Below are 15,712 nucleotides of genomic sequence, written 5' to 3'. Positions count from 1 at the left end.
TGGGAAAATAAGTAAGAGATGTAGAGAAAACTCCTTTACAGGAGGAAGGCAGGGCAGGGGCAGGTCCTGAGGTAGAAGACCCTTAGGGAAGGCTGAGAAAGCCGCCACAGTGACAAGGGTAGAGCAGCAGGCTGCCTGCCGAGCAAGTAGCCAAAGGCTATCAGTAGGTTCTTTTCACTCTTCAGGGACAAACTCCGCCTGTGTCCTGTGGGTGATTTGAGGATTACCTGAGTGAAGATTTGGCCAAGCCTTTGCTCAGGGCCCAGCACTTAACTGTGCTTAACTGACCGTGGCTGGTCTCCTTCACAGCCCAGAGCTCCCCGCATCCCTACAGGGCAAAAGGCAGGCTGTAGGCCCGCTGAGGGGTGGAGAGAAGAGGGAGGAAGAAATCCAGGCCTTGGAGCCCTGAACAATCACAGCTTTCTAGACAAGGGTGGGGGATGCATGGCCCTGCCCAGGCTGCAGGGGGCTCTTTGCCAACTCTGTTGCTGGAGAGGAGGTGGCCTTCAAAAGGGCGCAGTGTCCCCATCTTCCAGTCCGCTTCTGGGTAGGACTAAGGGCCAGGGAGGGCGTGCACAGGCTACAGGTATCCCCAGCAGGCCCAACCTCCTGTCGATGAATTGAGCAGGTGCCCCTAACCGCTGGGCCGGACACTGCTATCACATCCCCACTACCCTCAGCCTCCCAGACTTCCGCGGTGTGTTCGCCAATTCTTTGATACTGTGCTCCGGGTCATCAGTCCCTCCCCTTAGGGGGAGGAATGGGGTCCCAGAATCAGGAAGGTGCAGGTAGTGGGCACAGGGCCACCCTGGGTAGTTGTCCCCAAGGCCTTCAGCCCTCCCCGTGCCTTGGCGCAAAACCACCCTAAAAGGGGTCCAAGATTCCCAGACAGTGCGGTGCTGGGGCGGGGCCCTGTCTGGGGTCTCCCCGCCCCTTCTAGCTCAGCCAAGCGAAGGTGAAACCTGAGCCCAGGTTGGGGGCGGGGCTAGCTCGCGCTTCTGTCCTGGACCTGGCTGCTGGGCAGTCACAGGAGGAACAGGGCCTTCCCGAAGTCACTGGAGCAGGTGAGGCCCGCAGCTGTGCACGGCAGGGCGAGCAGCCGTCGAGCCCCGCGGTCCAGTACTGATCTTCCTCTGGTCCTTGCTCCGCAGGGTCGGTGATGGAGCCTGCAGCCTGGGGTCGCGCCCCTCCCTGAGTCCCACAGCCAGCCATGCTGCCCCGAGGGCGCCCCCGGGCAATAGGGGCTGCCGTGCTGCTGCTGCTGCTGCTGCTAGTGGTTGGCTTCTTCCTGTTCAGTCGGGACCCGGAATGTGAGCGCCGGAGTTGGGCAGGGGAAGAGGGAACCCTGTGTGACCGCTGCCTGCTCACGCCACGTGTCTTTTCAGATGGACTAGGCACAACTGCCACCCTGGATGAAGACCTGTTCGGAAGTCGCAACCGCTCCGCCTCCAGCCCGCAGCTTCTATTACCACCCAAGTGCGAGGTAGTTGCGCCAAAGTGCTGCCACCCCTGAGGTTCCTGCCCCCTCCCCCCAGTCCAGCCATCTGGGCATTTGTGGGAATCACAGCACCTGACATCTGGCTACCCAGCTGGGATACCTGAGGACGCTTACAACGCACGCCCCTTCACTCCGGTTCTTAGATTCCCCACTTGTGAAATTTAGGCGTTGCACCTAGGCACCCCTCCCTCCTCCCCCACCCCTGATGCCGGGTGGGGCCACGCTGATCTAGACCAGGATAGCTAAGCTGGCTAGTAGAAGTTGAAGGCTGTTGCTGACCTAGTGTCCCCTCCCCAGGTGTTGCATGTGGCTGTTGTGTGTGCAGGATACAACTCCAGCAGAGAGATCATTACCCTAATGAAGTCCGTGCTGTTCTACAGGTACAGACAGGCCAGGACAAGGGTCCAGAGCCTACCCATAACAAAGCACCACTGTTCTGAATTTCCTCTTCTATCCTGAGGAAACGGAAGTGTCTTTCTTATGAAGGGGGCCATCAGCAAAGTCCCAAGAGCTCCTTGTAGGAGACAGGGCTTCCTCCTGTGGGGGAAATCCTGTATTGTCCCTGCACAGCCATGTCATGCTAACTTTCTCCACCCAAAAGGAAAAATCCACTGCATCTCCACCTGATAACTGACGCCATAGCCAGAAACATCCTGGAAACACTCTTCCGAACGTGGATGGTGCCGGCTGTGCTGGTCAGCTTCTATGATGCTGAAGAACTCAAGGCAGGAGTCTTCCCCTCTGCGCTCCTGCCCAGCTAGACCCAGCCTCTCTCCCTTCCAGCAGTGGGTGGTAGGAGGAGAGGCTCTGTCCCACCACAGCTCCCGGAGCTGAAATCTTCCATCCTTTTGGGGGCGATGGCCAAGTTCTGTTGTGCCACTTGTTGTGTTGCCCCTGCCTCCCGACAGCCCCTGGTCTCCTGGATCCCCAACAAGCACTACTCTGGCCTGTATGGACTAATGAAGCTCGTACTTCCCAGCATTCTGCCTCCCAGCCTGGCCCGAGTCATTGTCCTGGACACTGACGTCACTTTCTCCTCTGACATCGTGGAGCTCTGGGCACTCTTTGGTCATTTTTCGGGTGAGACACCTGCAACCCCACCCTAGGCTACCCCTTCCCCCGCCTCCCCAGGACACTGCCCTGGACTGGTCCTGAGCCCGCATCCCCCTCCTCCTCCCTCCCAGACAAGCAGGTGGTCGGCCTCGTGGAGAACCAGAGCGACTGGTACCTGGGCAACCTCTGGAAGAACCATCGGCCCTGGCCTGCCCTGGGGAGGGGATTTAACACAGGTGGGACAGTAGGAAGGGAGGGAGGAATGGGTGGGCTGCGGGCCTCAGTGGTGGGGCGGGCACAGAATGCTAGGAAGCCCTCCCGAAAGAACGCTGCCAGTGCTGTGGACCGGACTGTGGGTGAAGAGAATTCACCTGCCTTTTGTGTTTGAACCAAATGGCTGTGGCCAGCTCATTGTTCCCTTTGGGACTCTGTTTTCCCATCCATATCATGGGAAGAGTTGAGATAACCCTGATGTGACAAGGTCTCTGTGAACTGTAGAGTATACCGCTCCTCTCTACCCAAGGGAATTATGAGCTTGGGGTCTGAACCATCAGAAAATATGGTAACAATTTGTCCTATGGTATGAGTCCTCTGGAATGAGTCCTGTGGTAACAATTTGGACCTATTCTGAGGGATTTGCCATTAGGCAATTTTGTTGCTGTGCAAACACCAGAGGATGTATTTACACACACCCAGATGGGATAGCCTACTCTTCTCCAGGCTGTGGTATGGCCTGGGAACACGAGGCACATTACTGGATTGAGTGCCTACTGACAGACAGGCACTATAATTCAATGGCAAGTGTTTGTATAGCTGAAACTGGAAAAATACTAGGGAGTAGTAGGTTGGGTGGGTGGTTGGGGTGACAAGGACTCACATCCAGTCTGTCTTTGATCTTAACTGTGTGCCTGAGGATGACCTTGAACTTCTGATCCTCCTGCCTCTGTCTCCCCAGTGCTGGGACTACAGGCGTATGCTCCCTGGTTTATGTCAAGAGGGGGCCATACGCCAGGGCTTTATGCACGACAGACAAGCACTACAACTGAGCCCCATACCCCAGCCCTAGCTGGAGACTTTGTTTTATTTAATCCTGGACCATCCATAGTGTATGCTTTGTAGTGTTGGCCAAAGCACCATTAGGTGACACATGACCACCTGTACAATTCAGACCTTGCATCCTGGTGTGGTATTGCCTCTTGGGAGGCTGAGGCAGGAAGATTGCAAGTGTGAGGCTAGTCTGAGAGACTTAGTGAGATCCTGCTTCAAAATAATATAGATATATTTTTATAGATTTGTTTTGTGCGTTATCAAAGTTTAGTCTGCATGAATGTATGTGCATTGCATGCATGCCTGCAACCAGTGGAGGTCGGAGAGGGCACCGAATCCTCTGGAATGAGTTATGAGGGCTATGAGACACCACATGGGTTCTGAGGCTTGAACCTGGGTCCTCTGCAAGGGCAACAAGTGTTCTTAATAATGTATTTATCTCTTCAGTTCCTCAAAATAAGATTTAAAAAGGGACAGGGTGGTGTAGCTCAGTGGTAGGCTGCCTCGAATGTAGGGGGTTTGGGCTCCCCCGCCCCATACTACAAAATGAACATTTCAAAAGACTTGCGATCGATCTGGGTGTCTCTGGTGTACCAGTATGACAACCTCTCTCCCTGCTGGCAGGTGTGATCCTGCTGTGGCTGGACAGGCTACAGCAAACTGGCTGGGAGCAGATGTGGAAGCTGACGGCCAAACGAGAGCTGCTTACTCTGACGGCCACTTCCTTGGCTGACCAGGTCTGGAGGAATCTTGTGGGAGCAGAATTGAGGGGCAGGCTGGGAACTGAGATGTGCTGTCTGTCACTGCCTAGGACATCTTCAATGCCGTCATCAAGGAGCATCCCCATCTGGTGCATCCTCTGCCTTGTGTCTGGAACGTGCAGCTGTCAGACCACACTCTGGCTGAGCGCTGCTACTTGGAAGCAGCTGACCTCAAAGTGAGTGGAGACTGCAGAACCGGAGAGCGGGGTGTGGGGGTGGGAGCTGTGACAGGGCCCACTGCCCGGACTGCGGCTGACACCTCCTGGGTGCAGGTGATCCACTGGAACTCACCAAAGAAGCTTCGAGTGAAGAACAAGCACGCAGAGTTCTTCCGTAACCTGCACTTGACCTTCCTGGGATATGATGGGAAGCTGCTGCGGAGAGAGCTCTTGGGATGCCGCAACCAGTTCCCTCCTGGCGCTGAGCAGGTGCGGTGGGGCCATGCTGGCTTGCCTTTGGAAGGTCTTGCCCCTCTGTACTGGAGGGCACGTCATTCTTTCCTTCCTGGGACCCTGCTCAGTTGCAACAGGCCCTCGCACAGCTGGATGAGGAAGACCCCTGCTTCGAGTTCCGCCAACAGCAGCTCACTGTACACCGGGTACACATCACCTTCCTCTCCTTCCAGCCGCCACCTCCCAGGCCCCACGATGTCACCCTGGTGGCCCAGCTCTCTATGGACCGGTGAGGTTGTGGAGGTGTCTTAGGGTTTCTATTCCTGCACAACATCATGACCAAGAAGCACGTTGGGGAGGAAAGGGTTTATTGAGCTTACACTTCATTGCTGTTCATCACTAAAGGAAGTCAGGACTGGAACTCAAGCAGGTCAGGAAGCAGGAGCTGATGCAGAGGCCATGGAGGGATGTTACTTACTGGCTTGCTTCCGCTGGCTTGCTCAGCCTGCTTTCTTATAGAACCCAAGAATACCAGCCCAGAGATGGTACCACCCACAAGGGGCCCTCTCCCTTGATCACTAATTGAGAAAATGCCCCACAGCTGGATCTCACGGAGGCACTTCCCCAACTGAAGCTCCTTTCCCTGAGATAACTCCAGCCTGTGTCAAGTTGACACACAAAGCCAGCCAGTACAGGAGGGTAATGTCAGGAAGCTTAGGCTGAGACTGAGGATTTGAGAGCATGATTTGATCTGGTAGCCTACGGTGTGGCAGTGAGCTGCCGGCCCCTGGTAGAGTCCCATAGACATGGCATATGATGGGCAAAGCTGGGCTTTGGAGGTCTAGACCTGCCCTTGGTCTGTGCTGGAGAACCATGCGCGAGCCTCAGTATCTCAGGCTTCTAGTTCGATCTGCTGTCAAATGCAGCTGTACCCACCTAGGGGTAGTTGTGAAGTTTAAAAAAAGACCTGCTCAAGCCAGGCAGTGGTGGCACACACCTTTAATCCCAGCACTTGGGAGGCAGAGACAGGCAGATTTCTGAGTTCGAAGCCAGCCTGGTCTATAGAGTGAGTTTCAGGACAGCCAAACCCTCTCTCAAAAAAACAAAACAAAAGAAGACCAGCTCTGTGTGCTTGTAAATAGGTGCTTAATTCCACAAGGGAGAGGGCTCTTCAGCAGCTAACTTTGGGGAAGAGGTCTAGCCATCCCTGGGCTTCTGTGCACAAGTAAAGCTGACTACCTACCTCACTCCAGGCTGCAGATGCTGGAAGCCCTGTGCAGGCACTGGCCAGGCCCCATGAGCCTGGCCTTGTACCTGACAGACGCAGAGGCTCAACAATTCCTTCATTTTGTGGATACGTCGCCAGTGCTCTCTGCAAGGAAGGATGTGGCCTATCACGTAGTGTACCGGGACAGTCCTCTCTATCCAGTCAACCAGCTCCGCAATGTGGCCTTGGCCCAGGCCCTCACCCCCTATGTCTTCCTCAGTGATATCGACTTCTTACCGGCCTACTCCCTCTATGACTACCTCAGGTGGGCCTGGAGGGTGGGAGAGGGACAGCATTGGGGGTATACACTGTGATGGTCAGGATATTTTGGGAACCTTAGGTTGCTGTGTCTGGGGTTTAGCGACTTCCACAAAATGGGGCTTGTAGTAGGCCTTTTCTTTGGGCTGCTACTGAGCCATAGTGGTAATGCCAGATTTCTAACAGCAGTTTGTGTGGAAGGGCTATCTGAGACAGCAGAGTTAGCCCCCGGAGGCAGGGGTAAGGCCCTGGGCTGAGTGCCTGCCCACATGCCTCTCCCCAGGGCCTCTATTGAGCAGCTGGAGCTGGGCAGTCGGCGGAAGACTGCTTTGGTGGTGCCTGCATTTGAGACCCTGCACTACCGTTTCAACTTCCCGAACTCTAAAGCAGAGCTGTTGACATTACTGGATGCCGGCTCCCTCCACACCTTTAGGTAAGAGAGGCCATGTTCTGCCCTGCTGTTCCCATTCTGGGGCCCGCCTGAGTTTACAAACTCCTGCTCCCACCTGATTCTGTTACACAGGTCCCACGAGTGGCCACAGGGTCACTCGTCCACAGATTACTCCCGCTGGCGGGAAGCCCAGGTACCGTACCGTGTGCAGTGGTCAGCTGACTATGAGCCCTACGTGGTGGTACCCCGTGACTGTCCCCGCTACGATCCTCGCTTTGTGGGATTTGGCTGGAACAAGGTGGCCCACATCATAGAGCTGGATGCTCAGGTAAGGAGGGCACCTTAATGCCCTGGCTGTGATCTGCCCCTTCCTGATGGGCCATAGTACAAGCTTCCATTTCGGCCCTACTTGTGCCTCCCCAGTTCAGCCCGGCTTCTGTCCGCGTTCCTAGGAGTATGAATTCCTGGTACTTCCTGAGGCCTTCTCTATCCACTTGCCCCACACCCCAAGTCTGGACATCTCCCGCTTCCGCTCCAGCCCCACCTACCGCGACTGTCTCCAGGCCCTCAAGGAGGAGTTCCACCAGGACTTGTCAAGACGCTATGGATCTACAGCCCTGAAATACCTCACTGCCCTTCAGCAGTCCCGAAACCGGGCCTGAGCTTGCCAGGCTGCCCGGCTGTGGCTCATATACACATTCCCTGGAGAAACCGGAGGACCTGGTGGGTGCCGGCCCTTATTGCTATTTAAATTATTTAAAGTTTTTGTCAAAAGGGCTAGAGTGGAGCTTCGGTGGGGTTCGGGGTCCTGTGGTTGTTCCACGCTGGGCTCCAGCCCTCCTCTGCCTCAGCTGGTTTGGGGCTAGTTCTCATTCTCTTACATAATAAACATTTTTTAATTTTTTTATCCTATGTGTGAGTGTTGTGCCTGTACGTATGTGGCGAGAAGGCTTTAGATCCCCTGGAAGTGGAATGGCAGGTGTTCATGAGCCACCACGTGTGCTCTGGGGAGCAGCCCAGGTTCCCACTTCTCCCGAGTCATTTCTCTAGCCCCACGATAAGGTTTTTGCTTTGTTCAGCTTTTGTGCTCTGGCTCGGACATCACCGGGCAGTGAGAGTGAGGCCAGGGTCCCGGGACAGCCTGACCCCTGCAGGGCCACAGGCTAGAGGTGGATTCCCCACCCCACCCAACCCAAACTCAACACCAAGAGGCCGAGAGGCTTTATTTGGCTTTATTTAGTAAAATGTTAAAATAAATAAATACAAATTGATCGGCTGCTCTGTACCCCCCACCCCCTCAAAACAAAAACCAAACAAACAAAACAGAAACTTTGAAGCACAAAACTCCAAATACAAATTCTACCAAGACTGAAATCACAGAGGGCACGGACACAGACGGCACTGGGTCTGGCTGGCTCTATGCGCGGAGCTCCCTCACTTCCGGTCTGCTCAGCCCACCCACCTGACTGCAACTCACTCTGGGCTAAGCACAAGAACACTGGAGAGGGATGCAGGGGCCACAGCTGCCAGGTGAAATTCTTCATTCCCTGGAGAGGACCAGAGGAATCTTCCCCGGGGGGTTACCCAATTCCTTCTTGGGAGGAGCTGATCAGGAGCACCAGCTGAAGGCAGGATGAGAAAGATACTCCTGTTTTCTGCCAGGGGTACTGGGATGAGGGGCGGGGCAAGGTCCACAGTCATTTACACAGAGCAAAGTGGCCTGCATTCAACACAAGCCATGGGGTCTGGAGAACTCAGTGTCCAGAAAAGGGCCACTGCTCCATCCTAGTCCTGCCCCTGGAGCAGTGTCCTCAAGCATTCAGCCCTTTAGTTAAGATCCATACCAAAGAAGGGCCTAAAGGGAAGAGGCCTTTTAAAGGTTGTGAGCAGCAAGGAGGGGGGCTGGTGTGAGAGTCAAGGCTCCAATAGCCCCAAGAGGGAGCATCAGAAGCATCAGAGAGGTGGCAGAGAGGCAGCTGTAGGTGTAGACAGACAGCTGGAAACAGTCACTCAGGCAGTGCTGGGCACACATGTACCCTTACCACTGCCTGCTGGGCATGAGACCAGCAGCAGCAGCAGCAGCAGCAGCAGCAGCAGCAGCAGCAGCAGCAGCAGCAGCAGAGGGGGCCCTAAGACGATGCCAATCGCAGGAGGCTGCCTGTGGTTGTTATTGGCCAGAGGCAAAGGCCCCACTGAGGCAGAGCCATTCAGGGACTGCTTTCCAGTCTTTCCTGAAGGGTGCCATCAGCAGCAGGCTTACCTCCCAAAGCCAGATAAGCAAGGAAAAATGAGAACTGGTCGAGCTCAGTGGAGGCAGACAAGACAGTGGCTCAGAAAGAAAGAAAGACGAGCCTTCAGGGAGAAAGGCAATGGTGCTGACCTGCCAGCCTGACCAGGGGGACAAGGGGACTCCCAGTCCAAGGCCCTCCAAAGTGACTGCCACACTAGCGAGCCTTACACATGTGTCTGTAAGAGCAACAACACACTGCAGGTAGGGAGGGAAGGTGCGGGCTTAGAGACAGCTGGGGGGGGGGGGGAGCAGCATGTGTGTATGTCCCAGGTACTCACAGGTCTAAGGGGACAGAAAGAAGCTCTGCTGACAGAGGTAAGGGCAGGTAGACGGGAGGGGAGGGGCCCGCAGTAGAGGCTTGGAGCCTGGCTATACTCTTCATGTCACTCCAGTGGACTCAAGGCAGCTGGTTTCCAAGCATCAGAAGATGGGAGTCTGCTGCCCAGCTCCTGCGCTCTTCTGGAGCAAAGGCCTGTAGTGATTGTTGATGGCTTGTCAACCTCTTCCCGTCACAGGTAGGCAGTGTGTACCAAGCCCCAGCCTACGGGCCCAGACAAGTCCAACAGGGGTTGGCAGGCTGGGGGAGCAGAGACAGGATATCAGCCTGAAGCTGGTCTCTGATCCTGCCAAAGATCCAACTAGTCCAGGCATCTCCAACGCCTGCTAACTAGACAGCACCTTAGTTCCTAAATAAGAAAAGAGGGTTTTCTCTGCTCCCGTCAGTCAACCCAAAGCCAGAGGCCTGAAGCTGAGGCCCATGTGGCCAAACTATCTGCCCTCTTCTCAAACCCTGGGAAATGAATGGGTGGCTGGTGTGGATGGGCCTTGATCTCACAAGCACCTCTTGTCTGTTGTAGTTTCGGCCAGGATCCAGCTTTTTTTCCCTGGACCTAACTGGGCAAGGAAGAAGCAAAGGGGTCTTTCCTGCTCCTCCTAGACTTGGGAGCCTAGTGGGCTCCAGAGAGATGCTTCCAGACTTGGGGGCAGAGCCCAGGCCTCTGTCCCTCCACTCAAGGACGTGTGACAGATAAAGATTTCTAGTGGGAGGAGCGCGCAGTTCATAGCCTTACTTTCTCTATGGTATTGCTGGGGAGATAAGGAGAGAGCCTTTCAGAACCCCGTTTTTCCAAGAAGAAAAGTCTACAATAGGCCATACGCGCAAGCATTGTGAGTGTAGCGCAGGGACCTCCAGGAAGCATGGGAGGGAGGGACCGGGTGTGAACTCTGACCTTGGGCTGGCAGGCAGAGGCCTGCTAGAGCTTCAGACCTCTCTCTTCAACACAAGATGGACTTGAAGACCACCTGAGCTCTCAGAAACATATGGACCCTCAAGGCATCTCCCCTGCTGCAGCCAGCCTGCACCCTATACCCTCCCGGAGGCCAAGTATACAGGCAGTGAGGCGACTCACCGGCCAGTTGCCTGGAGCCCCCGAGGCATTGGTAATGCTGGTGGCTGTGAGACAGGCCAGCACCGAGGGAAAGTGGAGGTGGGCACCAGCTTGCCTTCTAGCAAGGTCTGGGACCGTGGGAACCCCGATATGTATGCACATTGCATTTTGGCTTCAAACACAGGAGATGAGATCCCAGTACCAAGGAGACGGCAAGTCTGAGGAGGGAGGAGGTGGGAGGACCCGGCCCTTCAGGAGACTGGCGCACCAGTCTAGAGACACAACACAGCAAAATGTCATCAGGATCAGTAGGCTCTGTGCTCAAAAACTGTAACTACACAGCATTTTCTCCAGTTCTGACACCTTTTTAATAAAAATCACTGTTTTTAGGAAACAAATAGCACTTTTGTAATTTTTACAATGTTTCTTACCTTGATCTTAATTTAAGTAACACTAGGAAGACCTCAATATCTTTTATTTTCCTTTTTAATTAAAAAAAAAGTTGTTGTTTCCCCAGGTACAAAGATTTTTTTTTGCCCTTGCATGAAAAAAAACAAAAAACAAAACCAGAAAACAAAACCAGAAAATAAACAAAACAAAACAAAACAACCAGAACAGTGCCTGACTGATGACACAGGACGCACACAGACTCACCGACCTCACTTGACACTAGGACGCCTACTCTATCATGCAAGGTCTCGCTACCCTCAACAGGACCGTCAGCCTGAAAAACAGCCTTTCTATTCCTTATTTTAGTTCTTGTTACAAAAAAAGGTAAAATAAACAACAAAACAAAATTTTGCTTAAACAAAACAAGAACAGAAACAAAAATAAACTTGAAGAAGAGAAAAGGGTCGTCTCCATTCACACACCTGGGCCGTGCTGCTCTGCTCAGAACCTTCTCTTCTTATAAATATAGAAAAGGGATGGAGCTTGTTTTCAAGTAAAACCTCTGATCCGCCTTCCTCCCTCTGGACCCCTTGCACCCTCCCTTCCTGGCTTAGCCAGTCAGGGAAACCACCTGGGGCTGTGCACTACACCAAGCAGAGGGGAGGGGCTGCAGGAGGCTGTGGGCGGGGTGAGCTGGGGCGGGGCCAGGGCTCTGGGGCACTAGGCCCCTCCAGGAACATTAAATACTGCTTATGTCATATACTTTCCCACCCTTGCCCCCTCCCAGCCCTTCCCGTCCCTCTTCTGGGCACTGGGTTAGTTAAATCTCTATTTCCTTATTTTTCTTTTTTTTTTTTTTTCCATTTTTTGGTTTTATGGTAGTGAAAAGTTTAGGAATAGGAAAGCCCACACACTCTTTGGACTTGTCTTTTCTACCTAAACAAACGGCTCCAAGTAAGGATCTGAAACCTGCTCTCCTCCCTCCGCCCATCCCTGCTCCCCACCCAACAAAACAAAAACGAACCCACCGTGGCTGTGGAGGCTGCTGCAGGCACACACTGGTGTATAATAGAGAGAGTAATATATTATGTCACTTGGCATGGTGCTGGCAAAGAACCTCCAGCTGGCACTATTTCATGTAACATGGTCCAGTCTTTGCATGTACACACAGAATAACAAGAATCAATTGGCAAACTCGGGTGCCACCTGGCACAAGCATCTTCTCTCTCTCTGGAACCAAAGAACCAAAAGAACTCTGTACTTTCCAGAAGAAATCCGGCTTTGCTCTTCTAGAGTCTCCTTGCCACCAGGACTGTGGCATCTCCTCGAGGGCTGTTATTTAGTCTCTTCCCCTTGGTTACAGTTCACTGTACAGCTCTGCGAGGAGGGGGAAGGGGCAGGTGTGGCGGCGGTGTTGGCAGGGGGTGTGCAGTCTGGGCCATTGGAGAGGGCCCCCACAGTGGCCTCAGAGTCTACAGGCTTGGAGAGGTCGATGCCGTGGATGAGGCGGATGAGCTGTTTCACCTTGTCCAGGGAGCTGCGCATCTCCTTCTGCCGTGCCAGGATGGTGTTCTTCATCTCCATACATTTCTGCAGCAAACGATAAGGTGGGCACTCAGACTCTGGGGCCCAGCAGCCCCAGAGAAGAATGCCCCCACAAGCCCGTCCCTGGGCACTGGCATACAGCCTCTACAACTTGTGCTGCTCCACCTTGTGTAGGCAGACACTACCAAAGGAGGAAGATACAAGAGGCAAGAGATGGGGCCAATGGTAGGGTGAAAGCCTACCCTACTGGATGCTAGCACTTACAATGCTGTAACGTGAAAATCGCCATGAAAGCTGCCCTAAAGCTTGCGGCTGCCATGCTCACAGGTGATTAAAAGCTAGTGACAGTAGGAGTGGTGGCACACGCCTTTAAGTCCAGCACTTGGGAGTCAGAGGCAGCTGGATCTCTGTTAGTTCAAGGCCATCCTGGTCTACAGAGTGAGTGAGTTCCAGGATAGTCAGGGCTGTTAAACAGAGAAATCTTGTCTTGAAAAACCAAACCAAACGAAACCAAAGCCAGTGAGGGATACAGGAACTGGCTTGAGGTCTATGAAGGATCATTTAGTCACTCGTAACTTAGAAGTAGTGCATGAGTGGGCCAGTAATGTTTAGGAGACCTGAGATAGCCCAATGCCAAAGACTCCAGCAGTCAGTGAACCAGGCCTTCTAGGTTGGTTGCCAGCAGGAACTCTTTCCCTTAGCCTAGTAAATCAGGTGTCTAAAAAAGTCACTCAAGGAGGCCTGCAGCTGCTCAGGTTCCTCTCAAAATGCGCATGCACTGGGTGGTGCTACACTGGTGCAGCTGCCACTCCATCTCTTCCACTACAGACTGAGAACTCACAGATAGCAGCCACAGGGCACTCAGCTTGACAGGTAGCACAAGGCCATGGGACATGAGTACTACCTCAGAAGGCGGCTGTTCAGCCGTCAAGCTGATCAGTTACACAGGGAGGACTGGAGGTGCTGCCAAGGACCCGCACCCGAGTATCTAGGAAGAGAAGAGGCTTACACTTATAGAACTGCTGAGCTCTTTCACCTTCTGCTCCAGTTGTTCCCGCTCCTGTTTTAAATCTGAACTCCACTTAAGTAGCTTCTGTTTCTCTTCTTCTTTTGCTGGGGAAAAAAGTAACATTAAAACCATCACTTCTTTAGAAAAGCTAGAAAAGCCTGCCTGGCTTTGTTCACCAAAGATACCAGCCCTGAAAGAGCCTGCTGCCATACAGCCAGGACAGAGTGGGATGAGATGGGCGTTTCCTCTGGATATTTTTAAGCTGGCCTTGGTGGCTTGGGCAGGGCTTTACAGGGGGTACCACACGTCACAGTCTCCTCAAAAGGTGGTCACAAACTTTCTCCTTTATTTTTTTATTTTTTATTTTTATTTTTTGGAAGCAAACCCAGCACTGCCCTCCAGTGACTTCTCCCACTCCCCCAGAAGGCAGATCTTACCTGCTTTGTAGGCGATATAGGAATGAACAATGGCTAAGGTTCCAGGCCATGGAATTGCTTCTTCCTTCTTCAGCATCTGAAAAGAAGTGTTAGTTTTCCTTTGAAACTCAAGATAACATCAACCACTAGTGTCTGAGGCTGTAGACAAGATCCAAGGAAGTTTGTAGAAGCATCACTCAAAATTCTGGACTACAGACAGAGGCAGAGACTTGGGAGCATTCCTGTATCAAAGCCACAGGAGCGGCTGGAGAGATGGCTCAGGGGTTAAGAGCACTAGCAATTCTTCCAGATGCACCAGCTTCAAATCATACCACTCGTGTGGCAGCTCTCAACTGTCTGTACCTCCAGCCCCAGATATCCAACAACCTCTGAAGGCCCAGGACACCAGGCATGCACACAGATATCAGCTCGCACTGATAACACATAGATACACATAAAATGAATACATAAAAATAAAAATTGAAGAAGACCACATGAGCTAGGCATGGTGGACAGCAAATGCAGGTGGAGCTCTAGGAGTCTGAGGGCAGCCTGATCTACATAGAGAGATCCAGGTCAGCCAGGGCTACACAGTGAGACTTTGTCTCAAATCAAAGACAATAAAAAAACATCCATTCAACTGGAGAACATCATCCTAAGTGAGGTAACCCAGTCTCAAAAGAACACTTGTGGTATGCACTCACTGATAAACAGATATTAGCCTAGAAGCTTGAAATACCCAAGACGCAATTCACATATCAAATGATGCCCAAGAAGAAGGAAGAGTGGCCCCTGGTCCTGGAAAGGCTCAGGGCAGCAGTGTAGGGGAATACCAGGACAGGGAAGTGGGAAGGGGTGAATGGGGGAACGGGGAGGGGAGAGGGCTTATGGGACTTTCGGGGAGGGGAGATCCAGAAAGGGAAAATCACTTGAGATGTAAATAAATAATATATTGAATAAAAAAAAAGTAGAAGTAATTTGAACCAAAACAAACAAACAAACATATAATCCATTCAACCAAGCAAACGAAATATGCACAAGCCCAGTCAGTTTGTACAGCTAGAGCCAGAAGAAGCACAAGGCTGGACACCAGCATGATGGTAGGCACCTCAGGCAATTCTGCCTCTGACTTGACAAGTTACCTGTTTCAAATTTAGTTTGTTATGTCCTCCCCAAACACCAAAGGATGTTAAGCATAGCTCTAAATATGGAAGTATAATCTAGCTCTGCCACCCCACCCCCCCCTTGTGTAGATGACCATCAGGACTGTGTGAGAGGAGCAGAAGGCACTCTGACTATACTGGAGTCCACCGATGAGGACTAAGTCGGGTGTGGTCGTACCTGTAGGCTAGGAAGCCAAAGCAGGAGATCCCATGTTCAATGCCAGCCTGGGCTACAGAGAGAGATCTTGTTTCAACACACCACAGACTTAAGATGCAGCTCAATGCAGAGCATGTAAGTAGCATTCACAAGGCCCTAGATGCGTAGGCAGCATGCACAATGCTCTGGCTTGGGTTCCAGTATGGAAAAAAACAAAACAAAACAAAACACCAGAAAGGGGAAATTTTAAAAAATGATCTCTGATCTCAAATCAGGTTTTCATTATTTAGTTTTTTTTTTTTTTTTAAATACAGCATTTTTTTTTAAATACACTTTGTAGCCCTGCTTGACTGGAACTCATCATGTAGACCAGGCTGACCTTAAACCCAGATCCAGCAGTCTCAGCTTTCCGATTTCTGGGACTAACAGCATGCACAACCAGACCCAGCCTAAAATAAGCTTTTAAGGATCTTAACTTATCTTCTGTTTTGTGTCCTCACAGTGAAGGTGTGCCTATCACTACGTGGCTCACACTGGTCTTGAACTTGTTAGGCTCTTGGCTTAGCCCTTAAGTGCTGGGATTATAGGCTTGTGCCACACACGGGGCTGAGGGTCTGTACTTGGAAAGGGAAGACAAGTCATTTCCCAAAGAAGAAAGCAATTCATGCACCAGGAAGCCTGTGATGG

The 15,712-nt window shown here is 52.4% G+C and overlaps 2 protein-coding genes across 26 annotated transcripts in view; one reads left to right on the top strand and one right to left on the bottom strand.

Annotated features, from left to right (window-relative positions):
- Positions 1-970: 970 nt before the first annotated feature.
- Positions 971-7,579, top strand: Large2 (LARGE xylosyl- and glucuronyltransferase 2). Of its 4 annotated transcripts, none has more exons than XM_052183003.1 (15): positions 971-1,064; positions 1,152-1,310; positions 1,386-1,483; positions 1,796-1,878; positions 2,100-2,223; positions 2,407-2,578; positions 2,683-2,787; positions 4,223-4,335; positions 4,410-4,535; positions 4,632-4,787; positions 4,880-5,040; positions 6,005-6,283; positions 6,560-6,709; positions 6,800-6,995; positions 7,206-7,579. In XM_052183003.1, exons 2-15 carry the CDS (start codon positions 1,211-1,213, stop codon positions 7,416-7,418), a joined length of 2,076 nt encoding a protein of 691 aa, XP_052038963.1. In that variant the 5' UTR covers positions 971-1,064; positions 1,152-1,210; the 3' UTR covers positions 7,419-7,579. The 4 variants fall into 4 exon arrangements, with proteins under 4 accessions (XP_052038963.1, XP_052038964.1, XP_052038965.1 ...); XM_052183004.1 differs by having other exon boundaries at positions 7,120-7,428; XM_052183005.1 differs by having other exon boundaries at positions 7,091-7,385.
- A 304-nt stretch (positions 7,580-7,883) lies between these two features.
- Phf21a (PHD finger protein 21A) overlaps positions 7,884-15,712 on the bottom strand; it is a 182,984-nt gene continuing 175,155 nt past the window's right edge. For all 22 annotated transcript variants that reach the window (XM_052183022.1, XM_052183011.1, XM_052183007.1 and 19 more), the window contains 3 exons: positions 13,727-13,802; positions 13,290-13,393; positions 7,884-12,325 (listed from right to left, as the gene is read on the bottom strand). In XM_052183022.1, coding sequence (XP_052038982.1) covers positions 12,071-12,325; positions 13,290-13,393; positions 13,727-13,802 — 435 coding nt within the window. In that variant the 3' untranslated portion in view covers positions 7,884-12,070. The remainder of the gene's footprint in view (positions 12,326-13,289; positions 13,394-13,726; positions 13,803-15,712) is intronic.

Source organism: Apodemus sylvaticus, chromosome 5 (assembly GCF_947179515.1).
Source record: "Apodemus sylvaticus chromosome 5, mApoSyl1.1, whole genome shotgun sequence".
Classification (NCBI taxonomy): domain Eukaryota; kingdom Metazoa; phylum Chordata; class Mammalia; order Rodentia; family Muridae; genus Apodemus; species Apodemus sylvaticus.
The sequence above is the reverse complement of the archived record's forward strand: the minus strand, read 5'-3'. Positions and strand labels throughout refer to the sequence as shown.